Raw genomic sequence first — 15,406 nt, 5'->3', positions numbered from 1 at the left:
CAGGAGAAGCAGTAGAAGATGACCCACATCCCTGGGCCCCTACACCTGCATGGAAGACCTGGAAGACATGGAAGAAGTTCCTGTCTCCTGGCTTGGGATTGGCTCAGCTTCAGCTGTTGCAGCCATTTGGAGAGTGAACCAGCAGATGAAAGACCTCTCTCTCTGTCTTTCCCTCTCTCTGTCTGTAACTCTACCTCTCAAATAAATAAATAAACCTTGAAAAATAATTGTGTAGTATTGTACAGTGGAATATTATTCAGCCATAAAAATAATGAAATACTGTCACCTGTGGTAAGATGCATAGAACTGCAAGATATCATGCTAAATGAATGAAATAACTGTATGCTTTCCCTCACACATGGAAGCTCAAAAACAAACAAAAACCTCATTCTGGGGGCCAGTGATGTGGTGCAATGGGCTAAGACTCCACGGCAGTGCTGGAATCCCATATGGGCACTGGTTCGTGTACCGGCTGCTCCTCTTCTGATCCAGCTCTTGGCTTATGATCTGGGAAAGTAAACCCCTGCACCCACATATAAGATCGAGAAGAAGCTTCAGGCTCCTGGCTTTGGTTTGGCCCAGCTCCAGCTGTTGCGGCCATTTGGGGAGTGAACTAGCACATAGAAGAAGACTTCTCTCGCTCTGCCTCTGCCTCTCTGTGACTCTGCCTTTCCAATAAATGAATAAATCTTAAAAGAAAAAAAGAACATCTCAATCTAAGCACAGACTAGTAATAATTAGGAGCACAGTAATTATTAGAGCCTGGGAAGGTAGGAGGAGATTAAAATTTTGATACCAGGTACTAAATCAGAGTTAGATTGAAGGGATAAGTTTCTAGTGTTACACAGCACAGTGGGGTGACTATAGTATACAATAAACTACTGTACATTTTTGATCAAATAGAACAAACTGCTCAAAGGGAAAATACAGATTACTCTGATTTGATCTGTGCACATGGTATATATGTATTAAAATGTTGCAAATATCCCATACATTACATATAATCAGTCTAATAAAAACATATATTTATATGTAATCATTCTTAAAATACACTTATATATAATAAATGTACATATATGTGTATATTAGTATAATTATATATACTCATTTTACCCAGCAGGAAGCATGTAAGACCTTTCTGTCAGTGGTGGAAGTATTTTAATGTTAAGATCTTGAAAGTGGTGCCTTTGACTCCCTCCCCTGATTTATCTTTGTTACGCATCCTCTTATCTTGACTTGTTACCTCTGTCTCATTGCTGACGCTTACTTACTAGTTTTCTGTCCAATATTACCTTGTAGCCTAACATGCAATGCCCTTTACTCCTGAGTCCTAGCACCTGGCTTAGTCTTGTCTGCCACTTCATCCAATATTCTTGGCTAGCTGACTCTCATGCCTATATTTTCCATTTTATTGCTAATATTATATCTTACTCATCTTGTTTTCTCACCTTGTCTCTTATTGATGATACCTATTATGCTGATGTAACATTATACTCTCAAAATTCTTCATGATATTGAAGACTAAGCTCATAGCAACTCCCTCACCTCATCCTGTGTCTCTTTTTTTAAGTCAATGATGTTTTTACTTCATCTTTATATATTTGGACAGGCCAAAGCCAGGAGAAAGGAACTCCATCAGGGTCTCCCATGTGGATGGCAGGAAAAATAAAGTTCTTGAACCATCAGTTGCTGTCTTCAAGCGCCCACATTAGCAAGAAGCTTGATCAAACCTAGTTATTCTGATATAAGTTGTGGGTGTTCCAAGATGTCCCACTATGCCACATTCCTGCCCCTGGAGGGTTATTTTTAAATAAATAAATATTACATATAAATAATTATATTAGATAATATTATATAAGTTATAATACATAAGTAGTTTATATTTAAACAAATATCCTATATTATATATATATATATATATGTATATAAAATTTATTTCAACCTATTGGCTCTCTCCCTAAATGACCTCAATAGCCAGGTGTGGGTCAGGCCAAAGCCAGGAGCCAGAAGCTGTATCCTGATCTTCCACACGGGTGGCAGGATTCCAAGCACTTGGGCAATCGTTTGTTGCTTCCCCTGGTGCATTACTAGGGTGCTGGATCTGAAGAAGAGCAGCCCAGACTAGAACCTGTGCTCTGATATGGGATGCAGCAGTCCCAAGTAGTGGCTTAACCTGATGTGCCACAACATGGCCACTCTCTGCCCCCACCAAGATACAGTTTAAACTTTTGCTGGGACCGGCATTGTGACACAGAAGGCTAAGCATCTTCCTAAGTCCCCAGCTTCTATTTGGGTGCTGGTTTGTGTACTGGCAGCTCTGCTTTAGATTCAGCTCCTTGTCAATGTGCCTGGGAAAGCAGTGGCAGATGACACAGGTACCTGGGCCCCTGCCACCCATGTGGGATACCCAGATGGAGTTGCAGGCCCCTATCTTTGGACAGGCCCAACCCTGGACATTGCAGTCATTTTAGGAGTGAATCAGAGGGTGGAAGATCTCTCTCTCTCCCTCTCTCTGTAACCCTGCCTTTCAAAGAAATAAATAATGTTTTTAAAAAAGGTTTTTCTGTTTATTTATGGAATATAACAAATTGTGAGTACAATAAAAACTATATTGAGTTAAAATGCATTTACTCATTTTTCCTGCAAATACTCTGCACTAGGTGATCTGCCTGTTTGTTACTGCATTGGTGTTTTTACTGGCACATGGTGCTTGTGCGGCGCAAAAGACCAGTGCTTCCTAATGTAGAACTGATACTTCAGTGAGATGTAAATCATGTTGCTTCTACTAAAAGTTTATGAATTTTAAGAGATGAAACTTTCATATCATTAACCAACCAACCTTAATAACTACAAATGGAAAGCTCATAGAGAAACAGCTTTAGGCAAAATATTGGCAGTTATATAAATATTTCTTACAGATCTCCTGTAGATGTCTGCTTATGAAAACACCCATGTCTATGCAAATGGATGTAAATTAAAATCAAATAAAAAGTTGGGCACCATAATATCATATAAAGCAAATATTTCTTTATGATTAGAGTCACTTTTTCTCATAAACAAGTTGATAATCTATTTTAAAGCACTTTTTAAAATTATAATGCCACAAGGAAAATAAAAGAGAACAGGATAAATCCAATGTTTATGGATAATTAACCATTTTAGTCACTTTTGCAGCTCATATCACATAGCCATATCTCATGTTTCTTTACAAGATTCGTTACTTGCAGTACAACAATTTCCAAACCTATGAATATTATGTCTCAGGGGTTCAAGCCATTGAGGTTAACCTAGTGTATCCCATATTTATATAGTTCACTTTTATACCTCAAGATTTGACTGTCTAGCCCAAATCTCCATGCACTTATGCTGACCAGAGTGTGAATAAGCATCACATTCAGCACACTATATCAGTTTATCCCTTACCTCCTGTGCATAGATTTAAAATTTTTGACCCCCAAAATAATCTCTTAATAGCATTTTCATGAACTTTTTTGAAGTTGCCTAATACATACCCTATAAAGGCTGAATTCATAAGTACTAAGAGGGGCTGGTGCCATGGCACAGTAGGTAATCCTCCACCTGCAGTGGAGGTGCACCATATGGGTGCCGGTTCTAGTCCCAGTTGCTCCACTTCCAATCCAGCTCTCTGCTATGGCCTGGGAGAGCAGTAGAAGATGGCCCAAGTCCTTGGCTCCTGGCTTCGGATTGGCACAACTTTGGCCATTGTGGCCAATTGGGGAGTGAACCAACAGAAAGAAGACCTTTCTCTCTGCCTCTCCCTCCTACTGTCTGTAACTCTACCTTTCAAATAAAATAAATAAAATTTTTTTAAAAAGTACTGAGAAGAATCAGGAAAAAGTCTCACAGGCACATACTTGCCCAGTTTCATAAGCAAATGGAACTCAGCAGTGATCCTCACCTTAGTGCCCCAGAGAGAGGGCAGACCGGCACTGGTGGAGTGCTTTCTTTTCTCTAACCTTAGCTATTTTTCCATACTCTATTTCCTTAGTTTTGACTTCCTGGGGAAAACAGGAAATACTGTGACTTGGCAACTATTTTAGCTTTAAAGGAGGTTGTCTTCTTTTAAAAAAAAAATATTTATTTATTTAAAGGTGGAGTTACAGAGAAGCAGAGGTAGAGGCAGAGAGTGGGCGGGCGGTAGAGAGAGAGACAGAGAAAGGTCTTCCATCCACTGGTTCACCCCCAAACGACTGCAATGGCCAGGGCTGGGCCAGACCCATGAAAGGAGCCAGAAGCTTCATTCAGGACTCCCATGTGGGTGCAGGGGCCCAAGGACTTGGGCCATCTTCTGCTGCTTTCCCAGGTGCATTAGCAGGGAGCTGGATTGGAAGTAGAGCATCTGGGATTCAATGGGTATTCATATGGAATGCCAAATGCTGTAGGTGATGGCTTTGCCTGCTACACCATGATTTTTTTTTTTTTTTTTTTGACAGGCAGAGTGGATAGTGAGAGAGAGAGACAGAGAGAAAGGTCTTCCTTTTGCCGCTGGTTCACCCTCCAATGGCCGCCATGGCTGGCGCGCTGCGGCCAGCGCACCGTGCTGATCTGAAGGCAGGAGCCAGGTGCTTCTCCTGGTCTCCCATGGGGTGCAGGGCCCAAGTACATGGGCCATCCTTCACTGCTTTCCCAGGCCACAGCAGAGAGCTGGCCTGGAAGAGGGGCAAGCGGGAAAGAATCCAGCGCCCCGACTGGGACTAGAACCCGGTGTGCCGGTGCCGCTAGGTGGAGGATTAGCCTAGTGAGCTGTGGCGCCGGCCATTCTTATTTTTTACTAAGATATATTTTCAATTAACTTTATATACTTATGATTAACTCTATACTAAGTAAAGAGTTCAACAAATTGTATGAACAAAAAGAAATTTACCTCAACAGTTGAGACAAGGACTGTTCAAAGTGATTGCATCTTAAAGTGTTAATTTCACTTCTATAGATTACCTTTTAGGTGCTCTATTAGTTATTACAAATCAGGGAGAACATATGGTGTTTGTCCTTTGGGGACTGGCTTATTTCACTTAGTGTAATGTTTTCTAGTTGCATCCATTTTGTTGCAAATGACAGAATATCACTTTTTTTTCTGCTATGTAGTAGTCCATGGTGTACATATCCCATATTTTTTTATCCAGTCTTCAGTTGACGCATATTTGGGTTGACTCCATATCTTATATATTGTGAATTGAGCTTCAATAAACACGGCTGTACAGATAACTCCTTCATATGGTGATTTCATTTCCCTTGGGTAAATTCCCAGGAGTGGGATGGCTGGGTCACATAATAGGTCTGTTCAGATATCTGAGGTATCTCAAACTGTCTTCCACAGTGGCTGTATCAGTTTACATTCCCACCAACAGTGGATTATCTGTATAAAAGCCATTCTAACGTGTGTGTGTGTGTGTGTGTGTGTGTGGTGAAATCTCATTGTGATTTTGATATGCATTTCCCTGATGGCTAGGGATCCTGAACAGGCTTAATTAAGCTCTAGCTCCTTACTGTTGCCTGGCACAGAAGGCCATGTCCTTACATACATCAAGAGAAAGAAGAAGTGAGACTTTTCTTTCAAACCCAACTATTGTTGGTAATAATTTAAAAAACAAAACAACACCCATTACTCAAGGTCTATTAAGCACTGTTCTGAATTTGGGTAAGAAATTTCTGCAGAATAGAATAAATAATTCCACTATAATTTTAAAAGGACAGAAGAAGGCTATTCAGTCATTGTGGTAAAGACTCAACATTTAGGAAGAAGGGAAAACCTCAAAGGGGTTCCCTTTTAGCTGGGTTTAATAGAATTCATTATATTTCCATTGCATTTATAATATAAATGTAATATGTAAATATGCGGTTAATAAAGTAATACTTAAAATAGTATGCTGTTACAGGAAATGAATCTTCATACATTTTATGTAGACAACTTTAAATCTGAAGGACATGACATCTGAGAAGTTTCCTTAGTCTCAGGAGACAGAACCTAAAGTAGTAGGTTCAAGTTTGCTTGTATTTTCATATATTTAGAGAAATGAGAAGTTAGAGTTACAAAAGACTTCAGAGTTGACCTTGTCCAGCACTTAATTTTCAGTTAATAATAGTATTTAACACTGATATTGGCATGACTACTTAGCAGGGACTGTTCTTGGCATTTTCGCTATATTGAGGCTAATTGAAGTAAAGGTCTTTCAAGCATCGTGCAACTGGACCTCAGTTTGCAAAAGGTGGGGTTGGGGGGGTAGGGAGAGAGATAGGAGAGAGACAGATAGGAAAGAGAGATAGGAATGAAGGAGAGATAGGAGAGAGAAGGGGGGAGGGAGGGAATAAAAACTACATACGCTAGAGGGAAATTATAAAGAGAAAGAATAGTATTTTTTCATATTAAAATATAATTTTGAATTTTATAGAAAAATAACCAAAACTATACCACATTTTCATCTTTATTTGAGCATCAAAGTTACTGAGGATACAAGAAAATGAAATGAAAAAGCAGGTTAGAGTATAAACAATCAAAGGTTTTATTTTAGCCACTTTAAATATAAGACTTTTAATCTAATCATATCCTTTCTAAACAACTGCTATTTAAGAATTAATTCATGAAATTAAGCAATATACACCAAAAAGTGAGCAGCATTTGTTGAAGTAAAAATAATTAGGAATCACATAAATAAAACATTCACTTTATGCAGGCCACTGAAATGTGGAAGTGTTTTTAAGAAGAGCAAGACAATATGCATTCATTTGTTCCTTTATTTTAGTTTTATCAACATTCCTTAAGGATAGGTTAAAAATAATATATTAGCCTGCTACTTATACTGTTAACATTCATGTAATATTAAAGCTATAAGGGAATCAAGAGATCATTTAATTCAAATTGCCTGTTTTGGGATGGAAACTTATATTTCAGGAAAGTGAGTTGCTTGATCAAGGTGACATGAATGTTTGAAGGAAGGAACACAAAATGAGACTACCTTTAAACATTTAACAACGCTGAGATGTTTAAGACTTTATATGAAGTTATACTTTTCAGGAAATATGCAATTCAGATACTGAGATCAGCTTGAGATTCTCATTACTACTACAAATTTCATAAATGTGATGCCTATATGTTGCGGACTGGGGATTTTATAGCTTTCCTATTTGTAAGTTTCATGATTTTAGTAACTTATTTTATAGTTTAGTCACTTAATTTTTACGTATACATGTATATACAATTATGCTTATTACACACAAGTAAAATAATTTAGATACAAGGGAGTGTTCCTTACTTACTACACATTTGTGAGAAAATATATGCGATAAAGGAGGGAAAATAGGTGTTTAGAAAGGAAAATGTACAGTACAAGAAAGTAAATGTCTTAGATAAATATTCCAGCAATGGAACTAATGTTAGTTTCTCATTCAGGAAGCAAAAATATATCTGGCTGTGATAATACATACAACCATGCTTAGTACACAGGAAGTTTTCAACAAGTGGAACACAGGATTCAGTTCCCTAACACTGAGTACAAATTCCCCATCCAATTAACTTACAGGTGTTCAATATTTTGGAAATTAGGGACGAAAGGGGAAGCAATGTGAAGAGGATGTAGATAAAGGGGAAAAGGAAGCAGAAAAAGTAGAATAAAAGCCAAATGGACTTGTGAGTACTCCACACAGAGTCATAGTAAAGATTTTTTTAAATGCACTAATATTCCTCATTGCCTTCATTTTAAATATGGTACATTCATGTGTCATGAGGCAGAGGGATCATTCAAAATCTGTCAGAGCAAAAATAATTAAATTTGATTTTTCAATTATATGATTTAAGAAACTATATACAAAAGAATACTTCTAAATTTGGCTAATGGAAAGAATCAGTTTAGGGCTTTTTTTTAATTTTTAAAGACAGAGATACAGAGAAAAGGAGGGAAAAGAGAGAGAGAGAAAGAAAGAGACTGAGAAACAGAGAAAGAAAGATATCTTCCATCTGCTGGTTCACTCCCCAAATAGCTGCAATGGCTGGGGCTTCTTTCAGGTCTGCCACCATGGTGTAGGGGCCCAAGGACTTCAGCCATCTTCTGCTGCTTTCTCAGCTGCATTAGTAGGGCACTGGATTGGAAGTGGAGAAGCTGGGACTTGAACTGGGGCACATATAGGATACTGACACTGTAGGTGGAAGCATAATCGTCTAAGCCACATCACTAACACTGGTTTAGGTTTTAAAATCTTAACTAATAAGAGAAATGGAGGTGTTCCTAAGTTGCCTTCAATAAAAATATCATGGTTTTTGGAGCATATATTTTCCAAGAATTTTAGAAATCTTAGTTTCTCTAATTTGAAATTTAAGCATTTGGCATTCTCATTCAGCCAAAGGCTACATAAAAAAATTTATATGACTAAATGATTCTCCATAACACCAGGGTAAGTTCATATGTGTTCATAGAGTCAAAACCTATGCTACAAAAATAAATTCTGGTGGGACTTGAACAATGTTTTCAATATAATTGTCCTATTTGTAACAAGAGGAAAATACTAAAAATATAACCTTCCTTAACAAATTAGTCAATAGATATAAATTTTCCATAGTTGTTTTTACATATTTAACCAGAAATGTCTAGGCTGTGAGGTTCAGAGACTGTGCAATGGGTAAAGGGAAAATCTTGGCAAGGTGTCCTTTTAGTCTTCCCCCTTCTTAAATATTTTATTTTATTTATTTTATTTTTTAAAGATTATTTCTTTATTTAAAAGGCAGAGTTACAGAGAGAGAGAGGCAAGGGCAGATAGAGAGATTCTTCAACTGATTGATCTTTCTTCCATTTGATCATTCCCCAAATGGTACAATGGCCAGGACTGAACCAGGCCGAAGTCAAGGGCCAGGAACTTCCTCCTGGTCTCCCACTTGGGTGGCAGGAGCCCAAGCACTTAGACCATCTTCCACTGCTTTCTCAGGCCATTAGCAGAGAGCTAGACTGGAAATGGATTCAAACTATTGCCCTTATAGGATGCTGGTGCTGCAGGTAGCAACTTTACCCACTATGCCCCAGTGCCAGCCTCATAGTGTTCCTCCTTTTAACTGTGTTACACATCTTGACACAGAGACTGCTATTTTAAGGTGTGACTCAACAGTTATGATTTTTTTTTTTTTTTGGACAGGCAGAGTGGACAGTGAGAGAGAGAGACAGAGAGAAAGGTCTTCCTTTGCCGTTGGTTCACCCTCCAATGGCCGCCACGGCTAGCGCGCTGCAGCCGGCGCACCTGGCTGATCCGATGGCAGGAGCCAGGTGCTTATCCTGGTCTCCCATGGGGAGCAGGGCCCAAGCACCTGGGCCATCCTCCACTGCACTCCCTGACCACAGCAGAGAGCTGGCCTGGAAGAGGGGCAACAGGGACAGAATCTGGCGCCCCAACTGGGCCTAGAACCCGGTGTGCCACCGCCACAAGGTGGAGGATTAGCCTGTTGAGCCACAGCGCCAGCCAACAGTTATGATTTGATTCAATGATATCTCCCATCACTGGGTAGTTGAGCCTTGGTTTTGTCATCCTACTTACTGATCTCCTGGGTAACCTGTTGTGTGTGAAACAGACTCCACTTGAAATATTTGACCAGCTTCTCCTCTCCTGCTGCTATATAGGAATAGTTTCTTCCTAAGTCTGTTCTGAATGTTAATTAAATATTTACAAAGTGCTTCAAAATCCTTGGTGAATACTAATTTAAAAATAGCAATCTATGTTCATTTGAATAAGCAGAAATTTTTGCCCTCCCATAGTAAGGGCCTCTGAGTTTAATTCAAATCAATTTCAATGACTGAGGGGAAAAAAAAGCCAGGCACCTCCTATGAACAAGATCCTGTGCCAGATGTGGAGATAAAAGTAAATTTTCCAGGACTATAAGATGTGTCAGAAATTACAACATTTCATATTATTTAATTCACATCATTTCTCTGTGGGCTGAAAAGTGAAAGTAGATGCAAAACACTCACCTTTTTAGCATTAAGCTTTTACATTGTTCCTTAACACATAATCCTGTATCTAGTTACATAAAGATGTGGTATTTTCTATATATTAACATATTATTACACATTTTATTTATTAGGTTTTTGAAAGTATTTTAGCATGAATGTTCCATTTATTGTATCCAAAAATAAAAATAGCATCAAAGTCTTTTTGCAACTCCCAAAACACAGTTAGGGAATAATGATCATATGCTAAAAAATGTGAAATGCAATTTGTGCTGTGCCCCATTTACTACAAAATCACTACGAACAATGCATTTTGTACAGTATATTGCTCCAGGGAAACTGGATCAGCATCAGGAATGAATAAAGAACGCTGCATTTGAAATCAGCTAATTCTGCTTCAGTGCTTTTAAAAACTATTTGTTATGATATTACTTCCTGTCAAGCAAATAATGTGATATTTTCCTCAATAAAGCTAAACAGTTGCTGTAATTTCAGCTTCCCTCATTTTCCACTTTTTAAGCACTAAATATTTAAACAATGCAGACCTGGAAGTCTCAAGTCAGTCATCTGCTCCATGCATCTCCTTGCCTAAGGTATAATAATGACCACACTTGAGCCTGTTGTCACACTGACATACACAGTGGCAGCTGTCCAAGTCCTTACCTGCCCACAGGCCAGGCCCATCCCTCTTTCTCCCATGCCATGGGGACATGACAAATTTAACTCCAGGGCATCTGCTCCAGAAGCCTATAAAACATGGAAAGAAAATGAAAGAAAAGGTAAAACTCTACGTAACAGTATGCCTTCACCATTGATAACTCAGCAAAGGTCACAGTTTTCAAGTTTAACTATTATGTTTTCTGCATCAAAGCTATCTGGGGGGTACATTCTAACTCCCAAATTAAGATGTGTAGAACCACAACAATAACATCAACCATAAATATTTACTGGGTGCATGTAAAGTGCCACCCACTGCTGTCCATATTCTGATAAGTCTCATAATCTTTGCATTATTATATTGTCCATTTTATGAAAGGGAGAACTGAAGATTGGGGAAGTTAGCTTAAGCCTGGTTACTGACACAATGGAGACTAACTCAGCTATTTGATAACACATTTTTTTTTTCCTATATAGCTTCTATTGTTATAGAAACAAACCTTACTAATTCTGGATAATTGATTAGGCAAACGATTAGACAAGCACAGAAAAATGTAGTAAGCAGGCCAAAAATCAATTTTATCATATTTAAAAACAGTCCATGCTATGACACATGAAGTATTAATAGCTTTGTATAACATTAATAATTAAATAGTAATCCTTATTTAAATAATTGATTCCTTAATATACAAATGAATCCTGTCAAAATGAGCAAAACAGTTCACCCTGATTATTCTTACGAAACTTGAAGACTATTAAAATTCTGGAGACATCTTCTTTAAAAAAATAAGTTAAGAATAAACAAGATGTGCTTTTAAGTGTATTGAGTAACTTGAGAGATGCTGGATAAACTGAACAATTCAAGTTTTATGTTCATTTACCTAGAGTTCACCTATCTTTTAGAATTTTTCCAATGCCATAATGTCCTTTTAAGTAAGGCCAGCTAGAAGCTTGCATCAGTTTCAATAATGTCATGTCTATCACCTTATACAAAGGCTTAAAAATGTTCACACACTCTGACCATACCAGACCTTTCTTCAGGCCAACAGCTGTTTCCAAGCCGTCTGTTTCCTTTCTCACTGTTGAAGATTCTGGTCTATTTTTTCCCGCTTTTTGAATTTTAAGTCGGACCTCATGCATCCTAAGAACTCAGGTTAGCTTTTCTCCATCACCTTTCTCGCCCATCTCTCTTCATTAATGAGACTGCTTTTTCTTCTGCATATTTCTGAAAGTCCATTTGATCATTCAACCTGTTTTCTAACGTGGTCTCATTATGGTTTCTGCTTCTCTAATCCAGTTTTAAAATGTTTCATGTTATTTGAAAATGATTGTAAATCATTCTACTTTTTTTTTTTTTCCTGATGGTTTGGTAGAGAGAAGGAATAAAGCACAGACTGCTGAATTCTAAGTTCTAATCCTAGGTCTGCTACAAAAGACCTGGGGATATTTGGGAAAGTCATTTATTTCTCTTTGAATCCAGCTGCTTATCAGTAAACTGTAGATAATATGTCCTGTTTTAAAACCATGTTATATGAGATTTACCAGCTTAATTAAAAGATTATGAATGAAATTATATGAAATCTGCCCTTTTCATTCTTTTCCTTACTTATGTTAAATATTTCCTTTAGTGGCAGGTATTATGGTACAATCAGTTGAACTGCTGCTCAGACACCTGTATCCCATATTGGAGGAGTGCCTGGTTTGAGTCCTGGCTACTCTGCACTTCCAATCCAGCTTCCTACTAATGTACCTGTGATGCAGTGTATGAGGGCCCAAGTACTTGGGTTCCCTGCCATCCACATAGGAAATCCAGATAGAGTTCCTGGCTTCTGGCTTTGGCATGGCCCAGCCCTGCCTGTTGCAGGCATTTGGGGAGTAAACCAGCAGATGGAAGATCTCCCTTGTCTCTCCTTCTCTCTCTGTCACTCTGCCTTTTAAATGAAAAAATGAATCTTAAAAAAATTATTTTAGACTTCCTTATGCAGCTGAAATGCAGCAATTAATAGCCAATCAGTATAATGATTGCATTTTGTATAAATATTCACATTATGCATAATTCATTGCGAACTAACAATTGGCTAACGGTAGATAATAATAGCTAATAATAATTGAGCATTTATAATATGCTAGATATTTTATTAGGTCTTTTGAATATTTTTATCCTCATTACAATTCTAAGAGGTAAGATATGGCATTACTCCTTTTTACAATTAATAAAACCAAGGCATGAAGAGTTCAAGTGACTTCCTCAATATCCCAAGGGTTATAACTGAGAGTAGGGTCTTGAATCTAAACATTTTTACTCCTGAACCTGAATTCATAACCATTATTATAATTTATTGGAAATTACTTATTTCATGGATTTTTTTACAGTGTATTAGGAAGAACAAAAGAGTTTGACATTACCACAGCTTGTAACCTTGAAATAAAAATTAAAATCTTGGAGCCAGTGTTGTCTCGTGGCAGGTGAAGACACTCCTGTGACACTTAGGTCCCATATTAGGGTGCCAGTTTGAGTTTGGCTACTCTGCTTCAGGTCCACTTCCCTTGCTAATGTACCTAGGAAAGCAGTAGAGGATTGTCCAAGTACTTGAGTCCCTGTCACCCATGTGAGAGTCCAGAGTAAAGTCCACATGGGAGACTCAGATGGAGTTCCTGGCTCCCTGGTTTCATCCTGGCCAATCCCTGTCTGTTGGGGCCATTTAGGGAGTGAACCAGCTGTCTCTCCCTTCTGCCTTTCCCTCTTTATATCATTCTGCCTTTCAAATTAATTAAAAGCAATTAATTAAAAACTACCTATCCAATATAAGGTCTTTCTCATGACTAATAATTAAAATTTCCTCCTTTAGTAACACAGACGGTAACACCCACCCATAGGACAAGCCTGGAGAGGCCTTTGAAATGGGCATGTAGTCTTCAAAAACCGAAATAATGCTGCTCAAGGTGACACTAAGAAAGCCCAGGGGAGAAAGTGAATAGTCATGTGGCCTCTGCTTGAATATTCCTGTCACAGGATGCACCAACTGAAAAGGCAGTTAATTCCATTTCCAAGCAACTCTATCTATTCAAAAAGCCCTAATTGCTGAATTAGCATGAAATGTTAAATTAACTGAAACTGGGCATGCATTTTGACTCTTGTTAGTCACAAGCTTTTTAGTTTAACAATTTAGCCCAGAGTTTACTCTACCTCACCTAAATGACTATAAAATAAAATAACCCATTGAAGGCAGTGATGTATGAAATATGCTGTTTTTAACTTGCTACATTATTTATTTATCATCCATCTATCTATAAGAATTTCTTGGGTTTGCATCCTACCTTGTCTAATAGCTATACAAACCTGAACACATGTTTTTACCACTTTTTGTCTGTTTCTTCATCTCAAAGAAAGTAGAAAACAATAGTGCTAACTCATTAGGTACTTGCTGAAAGGTATAAATAAATAAATTTTAACAAAAATAGATTATTCAGGGCCCAGCACTGTGGTGTAGTGGGCAAAGCCACTGCCTGCAGTGCTGGCATCCCATATGGACACCGGTTCGAGTTTCAGCTGCTTCTCTGCTTTCTGCTTATGGTCTGGGAAAGCAAAGGATAATGGCCCAAGTCCTTGGGCCCCTACCCCAAGTGGAAGATCTGGAAGAAGCTCATGATTCCTGGCTTTGAATCAGCTCAGCTCTGGCCATTGCAGCCATCTGGGTAGTTAACCAGCAGATGGAAAACCTTTCTGTCTCTCTCTCTCTCTCTTTGCCTCTCTCTGTAACTCTGCCTTTCAAATGAATAAAATAAATCTTAAAACATAAATTATTCAGAGTAATACTTGGAATATGTAGTAAATGCTATGTATGTAAACATAAGCAAATACTGTCTGTCTGTATCTACCTACATACCTACCAATCTACCTATCTATACAATGATATCCTCTCACTTGCTCTTCCCCCACCTAGATCTGAAAAGGATTTAAGGTAAATCACATTGCATTACAGTATTTATAACTGGGTTGGGGGGAGAGAGACAAGAAAACAAAATTATCTGAAGAATTCTTGGAAGGGTGGCTGTGATGTGCTTTCTAAATTCTCTAGATATCTTTATAAAAACTCGCACAAAATTATGAGAGCAAACTACAAACACTTGTGCAACATGTATTCAAAAAAGTTAATGGAAAATATAATTAAAAGATAAGCTTAATATAAAACATTTTGAAATTTATGAATTTTTCATAATACACATTACATGAACCTTTTGAAGATCTTGTGTACAACAAAATCAGGTACGAAAGTCTTCCCTTTTCCTGTCATTACTTCCTCCTCCCTTTCCCTTACCTTCCTCATCAGTATAGATTTAAAGTTATTGGGTGGGGCAGAGAAAGGTAGGTGACCACAAGCATGAGGGCTCAGTGTGATGAGATCTGGCTTCTGTTTTATTTTGACTGTGCTAGGAATAGGATGGCCACTTGGTTTTGGTCTTTTACTTCTCCATTGGACCCTCTTTGTCTCATCATACCAAGGATGGTCAGATTCTTGTCAACCCCTCATCAGATCCCTGATGTAAAACCTGGAGCCTTGGGTCTTAATCATCTCAAGAACATTGGTGTCATTTACTCTGTATGGCTTCCTTGTGTTGGTCAGATACAAACTTGAGCTCTGGTTTTGTAGTTTGCTTTTTGCTTCATTAAAAATACTTGTAGGTGGGCAAAGTCCTGTCTTGGAATCTAGGATTAAGCAGGAATCAGACAGAGGTTTCCATTCACATGGAGCTTGCTATATAACAAGCAGGACAGAGAAATTATTAGAAATGGCTAATGATAT

General features: G+C 38.1%; 1 protein-coding gene across 2 annotated transcripts in view; it reads right to left on the bottom strand.

Annotated features, from left to right (window-relative positions):
- Positions 1-15,406, bottom strand: part of DPYD (dihydropyrimidine dehydrogenase) — a 962,066-nt gene that overhangs the window by 315,730 nt on the left and 630,930 nt on the right. For both annotated transcript variants that reach the window (XM_008264835.4, XM_089337035.1), the window contains exon 16: positions 10,608-10,691. In XM_008264835.4, the coding sequence (XP_008263057.2) occupies positions 10,608-10,691 (84 nt within the window). The remainder of the gene's footprint in view (positions 1-10,607; positions 10,692-15,406) is intronic.

Source organism: Oryctolagus cuniculus, chromosome 7, assembly GCF_051225735.1.
Source record: "Oryctolagus cuniculus isolate XC-2025 breed Fujian yellow rabbit chromosome 7, ASM5122573v1, whole genome shotgun sequence".
In the NCBI taxonomy this organism is placed as follows: domain Eukaryota; kingdom Metazoa; phylum Chordata; class Mammalia; order Lagomorpha; family Leporidae; genus Oryctolagus; species Oryctolagus cuniculus.
Note: the sequence above shows the minus strand (reverse complement) of the source record. Positions and strands in the feature narration are given on the sequence as shown.